Raw genomic sequence first — 16,854 nt, forward strand, 5'->3', positions numbered from 1 at the left:
CTGCCTCTGTGGCCAGGACAGTGTCCTTGAGCTGCAGGACAGCGGGAGGCCCGGCGAGGGGCCGGGGCTTGGGCTCTCCAGGCGGCTTCTACTTGGGAGCCTCCCCCTGCAGCCGTGCCTCCCTGTCCGTCCGTCCCAAGGCCTGGCTGGGTCCCCCTGGTGTTCCTGAGCCAGAGAGGAGTGGACCCACCCTCTCCTCTGGTCCTTTGGTGCTGGCAGTTGTCCTGGAGCTGTCTCCCTCCTGCCCCGGGAACAACCTCTGACTTCTACACTGCTTCTGCCAAAGAGCTCAGGGCGGTGAGCTGTGACATCAAGTACAGTCGTGACTGCAGGCCTGCACAGGTTACAGGTCACCTCAGGTCAGCACAGGTAACCCAGGTCACTGTGAGTCACCAGAGGTAACCCTACGTTACTGCAGGTCACCGCGGGTAACTGCAGGTACCGAGGTCCCCAAACATGATCACAGGTGACCCAGGTCACCACGGTAACTGACAGTAAAGACAGCACACTCCTGACAGCTCTTCCATCACAGTGCTGGGTAAGAAGAGAAGTGGCCTGTGTGTCAGATCTGTGGGGACAGCAGTGCCAGGCTCTCCCCCCGCTCAGAGCCTTGGCCTGAACCAGCCACGGAGCCCGTGGGGCCCCGGGTGCGGAGGGCACGAGACCCGCACACGCCCCACTGTCATGAGCACAGGGGCGGTGGCCCTGAACACTCAGAATCCCCACAGGGGTCCTCTCGAAGGAAAAACCCAATTTTACATTCAATTTCAGGGCTTCCCAGAGCCCTCCTGGCCAGTCAAGGACTCACTTCTAGAGGAAACAGAATAGCCCTCTTCATACATGTGGGTTTCCTATGCTGGACTGATTTTTATTTTTAAGATTTGTTTATTTATTTTAGAGAGGGGGTGGAGCAGAGGGGGAGAATCTGAAGTAGACGCCCCACGGAGTGTGGAGTCCAATGTGGAGCCCGATGCTACGACTGTGTGATCACGACCTGGGCCAAAATCAAGAGGCGGACGCTCTACCGAATGAGCTGCCCAGGCGCCCCTCCTACGCTGGACTTTTATTTATTTATTATTTTTTTAAAAGATTTTATTTATTCATGAGAGACATAGAGAGAGAGAGGCAGAGACACAGGCAGAGGGAGAAGCAGGCCCCATGCAGGGAACCCGACGCGGGACTCGATCCCGGGTCTCTAGGATCACACCCTGGGCTGAAGGTGGCGCTAAACCACTGAGCCACTGGGGTTGCCCTACGGTGGACTTTTAAATGGTGGGAGCCCAATGCCTGGAGGCCGGAGGTGGGGTGGCACCCCTCTGTTGAGGACGAGGCCCCAACATGAAAGCCAGCTGAGGCGGGGCACCAAGGGCCCGGGAGGGTGACTTGTGCAGCAGGGTCCCCCATGGCACAGGGTGGCAGGAGCAAGGGTCCACGGGCACCTACCTCCCCACTGCGGACAGCCTTGTCTGGGGCTCCCGACTGCTGTCTGCTCCCAAGATGCTCCTCAAGCTCAGCCATCTGCTTCTGCAGCTCCAAAACCTCCAGGTGCACCTGGTCCACATCACGGGGAAGCTCGTGCTGGATGATGTCTGGGTCCAGGGGTCTCTGCAGCACCTGGGGGGCCATTTCAGGGCAGCGTTAGGAAGGAGAGTGTGGGCTGGGGCAGGTAGGAGGGCGAGGAAGCGGGGAAGGACGGAGGCGCCCAGCAGAACCGCAGGATGACCGGAAAGGAGACGCAGTGGCCAGTCCCTCGGTTCTGGCTTTATGCACGTGTTCCCCACCGCTGCGCCCCGCCTGTGTCCTGCAGCACGGATGCTGGCGGGAGCCTCCAGGCCTGGAACTGCGGGACAGAAGCAGACAGCCTAAAACCCTCTTCCTGAGCCCAGCTCGGGTAGAAACAAATACGTGCAGAAAATGCAGGTAACCCTGGGGGATCCTTGGGTGGCGCAGCAGTTTAGCGCCTGCCTTTGGCCCAGGGCGCGATCCTGGAGACCCGGGATCGAATCCCACGTCGTGCTCCCGGTGCATGGAGCCTGCTTCTCCCTCTGCCTGTTTCTCTGCCTCTCTCTCTCTCTCTCTCTCTCTCTCTGTGACTATCATAAATAAATAAATAAATAAAAATTAAAAAAAAAAAAAAAGAAAAATGCAGGTAACCTGTAGGGGGCACCCCGGGGCTTGGGATGGGAGGTGGTGAGGTGGGAGGGGTGAGGCCTAGGCCTTCAGGAGTGGGGAGCGCAGAAGGCAGAGGTGGACGAGGGCCAGGAAGGGAGGTCCCAGGCGCAGGGCGGCCTTGAAGTTACAGGTCGGCCAGGAGATCCCCAGAATGGGACCCTGGCCGGGCTCCAGGGCCAGCCCCTCATGCTGGCAGCTTCTCTGGATGTGTGTCTTCCTGCTGATAGAAGGAAAGGAGGAGGTGACAGAAAAAATGACATCTGCTCTACACTCTTTCCTGTTTTATTCTCAGGAAGAGAAAATATGTTTCTATTCCAGGAACTCCTATAACAAATCCCTGGTGAATATTTTATTCTTTGAATTTGTCACATACACACCCAAAGAGGTGACCATTTAGGAAACGCTTAATTGAAAAACAAGCAAAAAACACTTTGAGGCAAACATTTTTCCTTGTGATAATCGTACCACCTATAATTCTCAAGGAAAAGTTAAAAACTTTTTTTAAATGTCTATTTCTTGTTTGTAAACGTGTGTGTGCACACGTGTGTGTGACATTCCAACCGTGGGCAGAGCTGGAAGCAGCAAGTCTGAGCGTCCTGAGGCCCTCACCTCACGCATGTGCACAGATCTGGGACACCGTGAGCAGAAACAGGAGATTGCTGAGTCCCCTCCATCCTGAGAGTGAAAACTGCCCCCAGCAGGGTAAAGCACCAGCCTCCCGGGTGCCACCTGCATCCTGCAGTAGCTGAAGGCTCAGAATACGCTTGTGTTCAGCGGTGTGTTCTGTTCCACAGAAGATGCCAGGCATACAAAGCAGTGTGATTTATGTATTTATGGACTTAAAAAGACATGTGAAAACTCCTCTTCCTGTCACCTCATGAAAAAAATACCTGTGCAAAAGGAAACAGGATATATGATACCAAAAGTACAAGCAATAAAAAGATAGATTAAACAGAGGGTGGCCCAGCGGTTAGCACCGCCTCCAGCCAAGGGTGTGGTCCTGGGGACCGGGATCGAGTCCCACGTTTTCGGGCTCCCTGCATGGAGCCTGCTTCTCCCATTGCCTGTGTCTCTGCCTCTCTCTCTCTCTCCCCCTCTGTGTCTGTCATGAATAAATAATATCTTTTAAAATAAATAAAGTAAACAGAGGCGCCCAGTGCCTCAGTCTGTTGGGCATCTGACTTCAGCTCAGGTCATGATCTCAGGGTCCTGGGATCAAGCCTGGTGTTGGGGTGGGGGTCCCTGCTCCGCAGGGAGTCTGCCCCTACCCCTACTTGTGCTCTTGCACACACTCTCTCAAATAAATAAATAAAATCTTTTAAAAAACATTTAGACAAAACTCAAAACCATAAAAACTAAAAATATTTGTGCTTCAAGAAAGTGCACTTGCAAGAAAGTGAAAAGAGAAGTTTTAGAATGGGAGAAAAATTCTACAAATGGTACATCTGATAAGGGATTAGTATCGAGAATATATAAAAAACTATTAGAACCAAACAATAAAAAGACAAACAACTCAATTACAAATGGTAAAGGATCTGAATAGATATTTTTCCAAAGAAGACACACAAAAAGCCAGTAAGTACATGAAAAGATGCTCCACATCACCAGTCCTCGGGAAAAATGCAAATCAGAACCATAGCAAGGTACCACTTTGCACCCACTGGTGCCAGAATAAAAAACACAGAAAATAGTTCACATGGGTCAGGACGTGGCCCGTCAGGATCCTCACACATAGGTGGGGGCACATAAAACGGTGCAATAAACGTGAAAATGATTTCATGGTCTTTCAAAAGGTGAAATACAGATTTACCATAGGACACAAATTACACTCCTAAACATGTACCGGAAAGAATGGGAAGCAGGGACTTGCACAGATGCTCAGACATGGCATTCACAACCATATAATCCACAATTGCCAAAAGCTGAGAACAAACACGTGTCCACGATGGGGAAACAGAATAGGATGTTGCTAAAGCCTTGGAAAGCATCACGAAATGCTGAGGCTCCCCCTGATGACGGACCTGGAACACGGTGATGAGAGAAATGATCTGTCAACAAAGGGACAGCAGCCCATGTCGCCAGTGTAACAGGCGGCTCACAAACACGCAGCTTCCCAGCTACCAGCCCTATGGACTGGTCACAAACTCACAGCTGCCACAGGGTCAGTCCCAGGAACTGGTCATAACTCATAGCTGTCGCAGGGCCAGTCACAGGAATTGGTCACTAACAGCCAATACAGTGCAGGTCCCAGGATCTGGTCACAAACTGACAGCTGCCGCAGGGAAAGTCCCAGGTAGTAGTCACAAAAGGATCCCTGCCAAGGCCCAGTTCCAGGACCTCGTCACAATGCACAGCTGTGGCAGGGCCATTCCAGGAACTGGTCACTAACTCAAGCTGTGCAGGGCCACAAACAGGAACTGATCACAAACTCACACCTGTCACATAGTCAGAAGAACTGGTCACTAACTCACAGCTCTCGCAGGGCCTGTCCTAGGAACTGGTTAGTAGCTCACAGCTGCTGCAGGGCCAGTCCCACGAACCGGTCACTAACAGGCAGCTTCCACAAGGCCAGTCCCACAAACTGGTCACCAACTCACAGCTGCACAGGGTCGTCCCAGGAATTGGTCACCAACCCACAGCTGCCACAGGGCCAGTCCCACAAACTGCTCAGGAACTCACAACTGTCACAGGACCAGTCACATAAATGGTCACTAACTCACAGTTGCTGGTGGTCAGTCACAGAATGGGTCACTAACACACAGCTGTGTCATGGCCAGTCCCAGAAAATGCTCTATTATTGACAGCTGTGCAGCACCAGTCCCAGGAACTGGTCACCAACTCACAGGTGCGCAAGGCCAGTGCCAGGAATTGGTCACTAACACACAGCTGCGCAAGGCCAGTTCAGGTATTGGTCACAGTGGACCAATGTCGAAGGGCCAGTCCCAGGAACTGGTCAAAACTCACAGTGCAGCAGGGCCAACCCAGGACCTGGTCAGTAACTCACACCTGATGAGGGCTAGTCTCCGGAACTGATCACTAAGTCACAGGTGCCACAAGGCCAGTCCTAGGATGTGGTCACTAACTAACAGTGGTCGCAGAACCAGTCCCAGGAACTAGTCACAAATGGACACCTGCAGAGGGCTAGTCATAGGAAATGGTCATCAATACGGCAGTCGTAGGACCTGGTCAAAAACTCACAGCTGCTGCATGGCCAGTCCTGGAAAGTGGTCACTAACACACAGCTGATGCAGGGCTAGTCCCAGGATCTGGTCACTAACAGCAGTTGAAGAACTGGTCCCAGGAACTAGTCAGAAATGGACACGTGCCGCACGGCCAGTCCCAGGAATTGGTCCATAACTCACAGCTGCTGCAGGGCCAGTCGCTGGAATAGGACACTAATGCACAGCTGTGCAGCGCCTGTCCCAGGAACTGGTCATGAACTCACGGGTGCACAAGGCCAGTTCCAGGAACTGGTCACTAAGTCACAGCTGCACAGGGCTAGTCCCAGGAACTGATCACCAACAGAGCTGTCGCAGGGCCCGTCACAGGAACTGGTCACTAACAAAGCTGCTGAAGGCCCAGTCCCAGGAACTGGTCACAAAGTAACAGCAGTCGCAGAACCAGTCCCGGGAACTAGTCACAGATGGACACCTGCGGAGGGCCAGTTGCAGGAGATGATCACAAAATCACAGCTGCCACAAGGCCAGTCTCAGGAACTGGTCATTAGGAAGATGTTGTAGGGCCAGTCCTAGGAACTGGTCAAACACGTGCAGCTGCTGCAGGGCCAGGCCCAAGAACTAGTCACTAACTCAGAGTTGCCGCAGGGCCAGTCGCAGTAACTGGTCACTAACAGCCTCCGCATGTCCAGTCCCATGACAGTCGTCCATCCCACATGTAGGACCGACGGGCCCCGCGGGGAAGGGTGTTAGACTTGACTGGATTTGGACAGTTTCTGTTCAGATGATGCATAATCCAAGAATGACGGACGGTGGTGGTGTTTATACGTGCTGGGAGCATGGTTATTGTCACTGAACTTATAACTCAAAATTACAAGCTTTCTATGTATTTCATTACAATGAAAGGAAACACACAAAAAAATTCCTGGGGCGCCTGGGCTGCTCAGTGGTTGAGCGTCTGCCTTCAGTCCAGGGTGTGACCCCGGGGTCCTGGGATTGAGTCTCACATTGGGCTCCCTGCAGGGAGCCTGCTTCTCCCTCTGCCTGTGTCTCTGCCTCTCTCTGTGTCTCTCATGAATAAATAAATAAAATTAAAAAAAAAAAAAAGAAATTCTACATTTGCACCCTAAAGCCCATGTTGGGACTCAGGCACAGATGACAGGAGGGCTGGCACCCTAGGAAGCAGGGGGCATCAGCCCAGCACACGACTGTGGCCTGACTGACAGGCAGCCTGGCTGACGGCGAGGGTCGGGCTGCTGAGGTGTCTGTGCGTAGTGGACACTGGCCCTGACCCCTGGTGTCCGTTCTCACTGTAGCGTGTCCTGAATGCGCCTCCAGCCTCACACGTCTTGGCCGGTCGCAGCCCCACGCACGGCAGAGATAGCAAGCCCCGTGCTCTGCCATGGGTGCCTGGACTCAACGGGTCTTACTGCATGCCGTCTTGGGCCTGCACGTTACCTCACAGTGACCCCTCCCTTGGAGGGAAACTGAGGCACAGAGCAGTCACGTGGTCCAGCTGGGAGATCCCCCAGCCCCAGTGTCAAGGGGAGGCCGTACCTTCTGCTTGAGCCGGGCCACCAGGACGGTGGTGAGATGCGTCCTGTCTCTGAGCCTCCTGAGCGCCTGCCCCACAGGTGCACGACCAGCTGACATGGCTCCTCCTGCAGAAAGAGTGACTCTGTCAGGCTCAGGTGCCCTATTGCCTTGGGGACATGCCGGTCGCCTGCCCTGTTTGGGGCGCAGGGCCTGTGCTGTCCAGGCAGGGGACGTGCTCCCTGCCCTCCCCTGTCCCCATGTCAAGGATGCAGGACTCTCTGCAGGGAAACAGCAGTGTCGCCACCTAGTGTCTGGCTGCGGCCAGGCGCATCGGCCTCCCAGGCCTCCGGGAGGTAGGAAAGGTGCTCCTACCAGCATAGGTCAAAGAAGGAATCAGTAGAGGTCAGAAGTTATTCTGACCTGAATTATCATTGATACACTGCTTATCAAAAGATCTAGAAGCAGGGCTGCCAGGCTGGCTCAGCTGGTGCAGCGTGCAACTCTCAGTCCCAGGGTTGTGAGTCTGAGCCCCACACTGACAGTACAGATTACTTAAAACGAAAATCTTTTTAAGAAAAATTTCATAAGGGGTGCCTGGGTGGGTCAGTTGGTCGAGCATCTGACTTGATCTCAGCTCAGGTCACGATCTCCAGGTCGCAAGATCGAGCCCCGCGTTGGGCTCTATGCTGAGCAGGGGTCTGCTTCTCCCTCTGCCCCTCCCTGCTCATCCTCTCTCTTTCTGTGTTAAATAAATAAAATATTTTTTAAAAAAAGATATACTCTTTTGAGAGCAAGAGCGAATGCGAGCAGGGGGAGGGGCAGAGGGAGAAGCAGGCTCCCCCTTGAGCAGGGAGCCCGATGCGGGACTCGATCCCAGGACCCAGGATCATGACCTGAGCTGAAGGCAGATGCTTCACCTACTGAGCCACCCAGGTGCCCCAAAATAATTTTTAAAAAAACTTTGAAAGCAAACAAATGTTAGGAATGCACTAAAGGTTGTCCTTGCAAAAACACCTGTGTCCCCAGAGCTTCCTGGAGAGAAGGCAGATAGAGTCAATGAGCTGAATGTCTGTCTCAAGAAATGAGAAAAAGACCAACGAAATACGGGAGAAGGAAGGACAGAGAGAGTAAAGCTCACACTAGACACTGAGGATCCAGAACACGGGCATACAGCGGGCCCGGGCTCCTCAAAAGGCTTTTTATATAGATAAATCCATGGTGAGTCTAAGCAAGAGAAAGAGTCAACAAAAACCACACAATCACAAGTAAATCTGGAAACACAGTTTTACTTTGGATCCTACAGGCTTTTAAAACCCATAGGATAATACTATAGGCAACTTTCAAAGAATTAAATGAAATGGACAACTTTCTAGTAAAATACAACACCACAAAGTGACACACACAAAAAAATCTGGGTCATCCTTTAACTGTGAAAAAAAAAAAACCTGAATTCACACTTTAAAACCTTTTCACACGGAAAATCCTAAAACCGGGGGGGTGGGGGGCAGTAGGGTTGAAGTCTATTAGTTCAGGAAATATTAACATAAATCTAATACAAACTTTTTCAGCAAACAGACGAACGAGGGACGTCTTCCGACACATCTGACGCCAGAACTGTGACCGTAAACCCTGACCAGGGGCATCCTGAGGAGCAACGGGCATAGGCCGATGGCACTCAGGAACATGTGCCACCTGCTGAGCCGATTCCAGAGATGGACGGTGGGTCTGACATTCAAGCAGTGAGCTGGCGACCGCACGTAAGACCTTCGCCGCAGCTGAGGGCCTGGAGCGACCGAGGGGCTGCCCCGCGGGCGAGGGTGAGGCGCCCAGGGACGCTTGCAGGGGCTGCACGCCCCCGTCCTTCCTGTCCCTCCCAGCTCTGACACCGGCGGCGCAGCCGCAGCCGCAGCCCAGAAACCCAGGGAGCTCAGACCACGGAAGGCCCCGGACAAGCCTGTTCCCCGCAGGGTGGGCCTGATGCAGAGAGGCTCACCCCACACCACCCGCCTGCACCCTCCTGGGACGAGCACATGGCAAGGATTACAGAGGGGCCACGGGGAAACTGGGCAGCAGGGATCCAGACGCAGCCTTGAGAGCTGAGCTCTGCAGGGGCGGGGAGGCGGGGACACAGGGATGGCGACCAGGACGTCAGTGGCCTCGGGCCGGCAACACACAAAGGCATCAAGCAGAAGGTCCTAGAGAGTGCGCGGCCACTCAGACGTGCCCCCGGGAGTGCGCCAGGGTACGGGCACCCATCGTGCCCGAGGAAGGCGGGGCCCTGACAGATCCAGAGTCGACTCGGGGTCGGAGTTCCAGGCCGTGGCACCTGGTACGTGCATCACAATCCAGCGTCACTCATCACACCTGTAACCGGGATAATCCCGACTCAGATGGAAAGAGCACCAGGAGGACATAGACGTCAGGACAGGATCATGTGGAATATGGGACAGGGGACTTAACGCAAGCTGATGCGCTCTTACAGCAACGGGAAAAGTTTCAGCAGAGGAATAAGATAAGGAAAACCAAGATGGAAACGTTAGATCTGAAGTCCCATGGAGGGTCCAGGGCAGCGCCGGGGGGACGAGGCCTGAGAGCCTGCAGACGGACACAGAGGAACCAGACTGAAGAAAGTCCTAGAGCCACGGGGGCCCGTGGGAGGCCAACAGGACAGCCAGGATTTCGCCCCTGCGGGCCTGCGTGGGAACAGAGCTTGGAGTACAGAAAACACCTGCAGAAGCAATAGCTGGAAACTCCCTAAATTCGGTAAATTCAATGCCAAACAGGATGATCCGAGGAAGTGCGTGTCCAGACACATCACCTGAGATTTGTGACCCGAGCGACAGACTCAGCCCCTGGCTCTTCGGGGACGGCGGACGGAACCGCAGAGGACCTCTCGGAAGGAAGCGGCACAGCCAGCTCAAGGGCTGAATGCCGGGACGTCGGCTCCTCCCTTCCCACCAGCGAATACGCCCCTTCCGGGTGAAGGGAAACCAGAGAACTCTCGGCAGCACACCTGCCCTGAGAGCGGATGTCGGAGCACCTGGACCACCAGGGCCGATGTCTGGCCGATCGCCACAGATTCACATCTTTCCTCTTGAAGTGTTTTTTTTTTTTTTTTTAAAGATTTTATTTATTCATGAGAGACACAGAGAGAGGCAGAGACACAGGCAGAGGGAGCAGCAGGCCCCCTGCAGGGAGCCTGACGCAGGACTCGATCCCAGGACTCCAGGATCACGCCCTGGGCCGAAGGCAGGCATCCAACCACTGAGCCACCCAGGCGCTCCATCCTCTCGAGGTTTTAAAACTACGTTTCACAGTCCAGAGCAAAAATGGTCATCCTGCCCGAAGTGGTTCTCGACAAGGGAGGTGGCACTGGCGACAGCCACTCGGGGACGAGGCCCGAGTGGCAAGAGGATGGCCGCCTTCCACTGCTGGCCGTGCAGCGTGGGGGGAGCTGGCTGTGGTCCCTGCAGCCGCCGAGGCCCTGCACACCGGTGACCCACGGGCAGGAAAGAAGTGGCCGAGGGACATACGTGGGCAGGAAGCGGCCGTGCACACTCAACGTGACAAGTGCAAGTGTGGGTGGTGTGACCGATGGGCGTATCAGTTATAAAAACACCAGCAAAATGGACTTCGGAAGCTGCCCCATGTGCCGCCTACAGGATATTCACCTCAAGGGCGGGAGAGGCAGGTCAAGAGGGAACGGACCGCAGAGACACGCGGAGCAGACACTAGCCACAGGAAGCCAAGTGGCGTGACCAGCAGCACGGAGTGGATGGACCTGGCCCCAGAGGGCGGCCGGGAAGACAGGACCTTTCCGTCAGCACAGGAGGGCCCGTCCCCCGTACAGACACCGCGGTCCTAGGGCTGGATGCATCCAACAACAAAGCGTCACAACGCATCAACCCAAACTGACAGCACCACGATAAAAAACAAAGCTCTGCGTTATGGCAGGAGTAGAAAGGAACCTCCTCACTCTGACTTGCCTCCCCGGAAAACCCCGGGCAGGTATTAGAGTGAAACGCTGCCAAGCTTTCCCCAGGATCAGGGACAGCCCAGCGATGATCAGCGTCCCACGGGAGACCCCACCAGGAAAAGGAGTAAGAGGGACGAGCTGTGGGAACGCCAGCCCAGGGTGGAGACCAGGTGACCCGGAGGTGGGGGTCCTGCTCCCCCTCCCTCCCCGTACATCATCCCTGCCTGGCCGGCGTCTGCCCCCTGGTCCCCCAGGCAGACCCTCCGCTGGGCCAGCGCCCCAGCCGGGTGAAGGGGCGTCTGTGTGCGGCCGAGCAGGTGGGGGGCAGGGAGGCGCCCACACGGAGGGGTGAGCGGCCTGGTCCAGGGACTCCCGGGCGCCAGGAACAGGGACCCGCGGCTGTGATCCTTCCTTGACCTGTGCCTTTGCGTTTCCTGCACTTGCTGCAGTGTTTATATTCCAACGAAAACAAAGGCCGCGTCCGCGGGACACAGCATGCGACAGGAGGAGACGAGGACTCTTACCGGGGGCCTCGGCCGGGCAGTGGACGCTGGGCTGAACGTCAGCGTAAGATGAGGACCTCTTGGCAGGATCTAAGACAGCTTCTATCTGTTCCTCCAGGGTTTTAAGTTTATCCTTTAGATTTCGTATTTCTGTTTCAAGGACCATAACGTGATCTGCCCCCAAAAAACCCAGTAAATGCACAGGCACACACACGGACGCTCCCGTCGCCATCACCCAGGTAGAGGCCCGCTCGGGCTGGGGTGGCCGGCTTCCCCGCCCGCCCGCCCATGATGCACCCCCCACCCCGCGGCAAGGGAGCTCCCTGAGGAGGCAGACAGGCAGCACCCCCCACCCCCACGCGCCAGCGTCTGTGGGAGTGCACGGCGTCTCACGCACGGGGCTGTGCTGCCTGGGGCCCTCTGCTCACGGCCACTCCTGGGCCACCAGTGGGGCCCCGCTCCGCCACAGCGCAAGACACCCCAAGGAGAGGCTCAGCGTCCCCAGCCCCATGCTGCCCGCCACTCGAACAGTCCCCAGCAGCTCCCTGGCTGGCGGGCTCCCAGCTGGAAGTGCCAAGGACGCAGCCCTTCGCTCTCCTCGTCCCCAACCAATAAAACGCTGTAACCCCTTTTGTGAACACGGACTCCACGAACCCTCTCTCGGGGGAAGGCTGCTGCCACACGTTGATGTGATGTTTTAAAGCAGGTGTTCATTTACGAGACTCCAAGTGAGCCCCTTTGGGACCCGTGGAAACCCGCGTACCCCCAGCCCCTGCCCCCACCCTCGCCCTCGCTCACCAGGAGCCTCCGCAGCTGCCTCTGGACGTGGCCGGGGCTCCTCTGGGCCGCCGGCCTGACCCCCTGACGGGGCAGGAGGAAGAACGTGCTCACTCAGAGTCTCCATTTCTTTCCTCATCTCTGAAACAGCCCTTCGTAAGCTTGTGTTTTGCTCCTGGAGCCTCTGGATCTCATTAGACGGAAAACTTTTCCTGGTTTCCTCTTCACGATGCCTTAGGAGCACCTGGCACATACAAAAAAGAAAAGAAAACGCTGACAGCTACGAAGACACCTGCGGCGTGCCGCCCGTCCAGGGCTGGCCGCATCCGCACTCCCTCCCATCTGCCCACCCGGCGGCAGGAAACTTCCACCTAAACTGACGGGGACAATGAAAACCTTCCAGGCGCCGGGAAGACGAGTTTGACAGGTGGCTTCCTTCTCCGCTACTGGGGCAGTGGTGTGGAAAAGACAGGCAGGCAGAGTGCCCACGGGGAGGGCCGCTGCGGGTGTGCGACGGCGCATCGCCGTGGAAGACCGTCTGGCGGCTCCTCCAAGGGTCAAACACAGAGTGACTCCCGACCCACACTCCGCTCCTGAGCATAAGCCCTAGAGAACCAAAAACAGACGGCCCCGGCAAAACCTGCACACGCGTGTTCACGGCAGCATTTTTCACAGGAGCCAAAATGTGCAAACACAACCGTCCACCAACGGATGAATGAATTAAAAAAACGTGGCAAGATGGAGCAGTGTTCAGCCATGAAGAGGAGTGAAGCCCTGACACATGCGATCCCCCAGGTGAACCGTGAAGACACGCTCCGTGGCCGTCAGAACCTGAGCACAGTCGCAACCACAAACACACTCAGGGAAAGGAAGGAAAATGGGCGTAAAAGGAAAAGAACAGAAGAGAATTTTATTTATCTTTTTAAGAGATCTATTTATTTCAGAGAAAGAGTCACTGCATGGAGGGGGGGGGAGAAGCAGACGCCCCTGAGCAGGGAGCCCCACGTGGGGACTTGATCCCGGGACCCGGGGTCAGGACCTGAGCCGAATGCAGATGCTCAACCACTGTGTCACCCAGGAGCCCCCAGAAGATAATTTTAGAAGAACCAAAATTTCTGGAGAGATGAGAAAGACATCATTTGAAATAATAAATTCACTGAGGACGGTCTGGGAGCAGACCAGACGGCGCAGGAAGGAGGGAGAGACGGGAGCATCAACAGGCTCCGCGGAAGAAGTCCTTCAGTTTCGACACGCTGGCCGCGGTACCTTCGGATTGATGAGAACATAAGACCACAGATGCAAGAAGTCCACCAAACTCATAGCAACATAAACACAAAGAAAATCCCACCAAACAGCACGTCATCATCAAATTCCTAAAACAGATCAGAGATAGAAAATGCCCAAAAGCGACGAGAACACAGCACACTCGGCACGCACAGGCACAGATACCAGGTTTCTGCTGACTTCTCGTGACAGCCACTGGAATCCACGGGACAGAGGGAGGGTGGGTGTGCGGCGTGCAGGAAGGGGACGCCCCACGGCCCCGCAACCACGCTCAGCGGTGGCGTCCTGCGGAAATGACAGCGACACAGGCTACGGCCCTGAGCACAGGGCTTCACCGCGGCGGGCCCGCTGCTGGCTGTCAACACCAGAAAGTCAGATGAGCTCCAAGAAACGAGGGTCTGCTGACCCGCTGGCAGGGAACCACGGCGCCTGAACGAGGGGGGCAGGGAGCGCAGCCCCGCAGACTGCCTGGTCCTGGACTGAGCCCTAGGAGAGCCAGCCCCTGGCACAGACACGGGCCTGCAGGGTCCCCCCCCCACATGGACACGGGCCTGCAGGGTCGCCCCACACACACGGACACAGGCCTGCAGGGCCACAGCTGTGCTCACCGTGAGAGGGGGCTGCCGCCCCAGTGCCGCCCGGCCCGCAACTCCCAGCCCCCTGCAGCCCCAGCGGCGCTCCAGCCAGTCGGCGAGCTCCCGGGACGCACGAGCACAGCCTGCGCACCAGGCGGCAGGGGCTAGCCGAGCATCTCAGCGGCCGCCCGGAAGGGAGGGGCTGTGCGGTGCGACACACAACCATTTACGTCGTGTTCTGAAGAATCACAATGATGTGAAAAACAGTCACTGCACAAGTGGTAAAACCTCCAAATCCGATAGCAAGACCTGACCTGCCCAGAGAGAGCACGTGCCCGGGAACACGGACGAGGTCCACACGGAGAGGCCGCCAGAGCCGCAGCACAGCGCCCCGGAGGTCGGCCCCCGGGGAAGGCCGCGGCCTCTGGGAACGTGCACCGATGAGCTGGCGGCGAGCCTCGTGCTGGGTCACGCCCCCTGTTCACGCTTTGTGAAGGGGACGCGTGGCACAGACCAAGGCTCCGACGCTCCAGGTAACGAGGCCGGCCACTCATTTGGGTCCACAGAAGCGACAGAGGCCGCACGCAGCAGCGCTTGGGGCCGACAGGAGCTGAGCGGCCGGACCCGGGCGCACCTGGTTCCACAGGCCGCGCCGCTAAGCTGAAATTGCTGGATTTCTGCGGCGGCCACGCGGTACTTCTCCTTCCAGAAGGAAGCGAGTTTTTAATCTCCCGAACACAGGCCCCAGCTTCCCAACGCCGCTGGCACACCGTCCCCGGCTCGCTCTGCACCCGCGCTGCATTCCAGCCCCAACCCCCTGCCGAGGGCGCCCTTGGACACTGCAGGCAGAGGGACCACCGTCTCCCTGCAAATGCCCACCCCCTTCCTGTGCCCTTCGGGACGTTTCCCACCAAGCCTTCCAGCTGCTCCCGCACGAGGGGCCTGTCGCTGGCCCTGCCCTGCTCAAACGCCTCCTCTGCCGCTTGTGGGGCAGGGACCACCCATCTCTGGGTCTTCCCTCCTAGTGTGCGACAGAGAGACTGCATCAGCCCCAAGCCCCTGGGCAGCCCGGCCAGCTCCGAGAGTCAGGGTCTCATCTGTGACACAGCGTGGCAATGAAGCCTTGGGGGCATAGGCCCCCTCCCCCATGCCCTGTGCCGGGAGGGCCTGTGCTTTGCGGGACACACAGCGGGATGACCAATACCATCCCTGCCGGGGCTGCACGCACACGACTGTGTGGGAAGACGGTGCGGCAATGGGCACGGCGGGTATTGCTGGCTCATCCTCCTCGTACTTGCCAGGGGCCCACCTAGACGGCTTGGGCAGCCTGCCTGGTGACCACTGCATCCTTCCCACCTGGCCCATCACTCACCTGCCAGTGGGTCCTTGCCCCACGGCACAGAGGGACCCGCAGGGCTTAGGGGCCGTCCTCCCACTGTGTCAACCACTGCACAGCATCCTCCCGCCATTGATCCTGGCTCTGAGGCCCCACATCTCTGACCACCTTGCAGTGTGGCCTGCTGTGTCCCCCTTGCCCTGGCTCCAGGCCCCAAGGCCAGGACCCCCCACAGGATCCAAGGTGTGCACATGAATGGGCTGGAGCGGGGTGACTTCCCAGCATGGTGGGTGGGGTATGACCTTCATGTGACTCCCAGGACAGCCCTGCCTCGCACACCAACCGCAGGGTGAGCACCAGCACACAGGGCGCAGCCAGAGGCCCAGGGCCGCTTCCCCTCTGCAGCAGGCACGTGAGCCGTGCGTGCTCTCCTCTCTGCAGCCTGGCTACTGTGCACGCTGGTGCAAGCAGGCCTGTGGACGGTCGCTGGCCTGCAGTCGCCCTTCCCACCCCCCAGGCTGATGACGGATGGGGGAGGGGACAGGCTGCTGGAAAGGTCCTCGGGCAGATCCCAGTAGCTCTGTTCTCCCAAACAACCGGCTGAGTGACTTTTCGTAGAGGGACAGAGGTCAGGCGGTGGAAGCAGGACGGTGCCGACACCACCTGGCACTGTCCCAGAAGGCGCCTCTCCTGTGGCTTCCCTCGGGGGCCGTGAGGTGGACGCATGCTGGGCTGCGGCTTCCTGGGATGCCGCCTGTGGGCCACATGCCTCACACTGGATGCCGACGCTCCCTCAGAGACTCCGCGGAGAACCTTCCCGCCCCTGCCAGCCTCCGGTGCTCACCCGCTCCCCTCGGTGTCCCCTCTGGGGACACGTCACTCCCCACGCTGCCTCTGCCGGCACCTGGCCTGCTCCCCGTGTCCCCGTCCCCCCATGCTGTTCTGTGCATAAGGACGCCAGTCATACCAGACGAGGGCCCACCTGCTCCCGGGTGACCTCGTCTGAACCGCCCGCAGCCACAGCGACCCTGTCTCCCCAGAAGGCGGCACCCGGGGGGCTGGTGGCGAGGACCCCAACCCCTTCGGGGCCACCGTTCAGCTTGTGGGCACCTCATGGTCAGTGTCAGGCTCTGGGCGGCTCTCCGTCAGTGAAGGGACCTTGTGGGGAGGAAACGGCCATGGCTGCATGTCAGTGCCTCAGATGCCACACGTGAAGACGTGTGTTTTTGGGATAAGCCCCAGCCCCTTAGTCCTGTCCCTCCTGGAGGGATGCGGGCCTCAGTCCAGGAGGGCCCCTGGCTGCTCGTGGATTCCTGCCCGGACGTCTGATGGGACGTGCACCCTCCGACATCAGCGCCGAAGCTACCAGGACGGGAAGCATTCCTGACAACTTCTAAAGTGAGGAAGTGATCCGACCCTGTGGCCCGCGGTGCAGCAGGAAAGACACCGGTGCCCCTGCCACCAGCTGACCCCCCGCACCGCAGCCTTCCTGCCGCTGGGGAGCCTCCGCGCTCACAGG

At 57.5% G+C, this 16,854-nt stretch overlaps 1 protein-coding gene across 14 annotated transcripts in view; it reads right to left on the reverse strand.

Moving 5' to 3' along the window:
* Positions 1-16,854, reverse strand: part of CCDC57 (coiled-coil domain containing 57) — a 102,625-nt gene that overhangs the window by 52,641 nt on the left and 33,130 nt on the right. For 13 of the 14 annotated variants that reach the window (XM_041724361.1, XM_041724363.1, XM_041724362.1 and 10 more), the window contains 4 exons: positions 12,162-12,384; positions 11,385-11,537; positions 6,906-7,009; positions 1,444-1,614 (listed from right to left, as the gene is read on the reverse strand). In XM_041724361.1, the coding sequence (XP_041580295.1) occupies positions 1,444-1,614; positions 6,906-7,009; positions 11,385-11,537; positions 12,162-12,384 (651 nt within the window). The remainder of the gene's footprint in view (positions 1-1,443; positions 1,615-6,905; positions 7,010-11,384; positions 11,538-12,161; positions 12,385-16,854) is intronic. The other variant, XM_041724365.1, reaches the window with a different exon arrangement.

This window comes from Vulpes lagopus, chromosome 12 (genome assembly GCF_018345385.1).
Source record: "Vulpes lagopus strain Blue_001 chromosome 12, ASM1834538v1, whole genome shotgun sequence".
Classification (NCBI taxonomy): Eukaryota; Metazoa; Chordata; class Mammalia; order Carnivora; family Canidae; genus Vulpes; species Vulpes lagopus.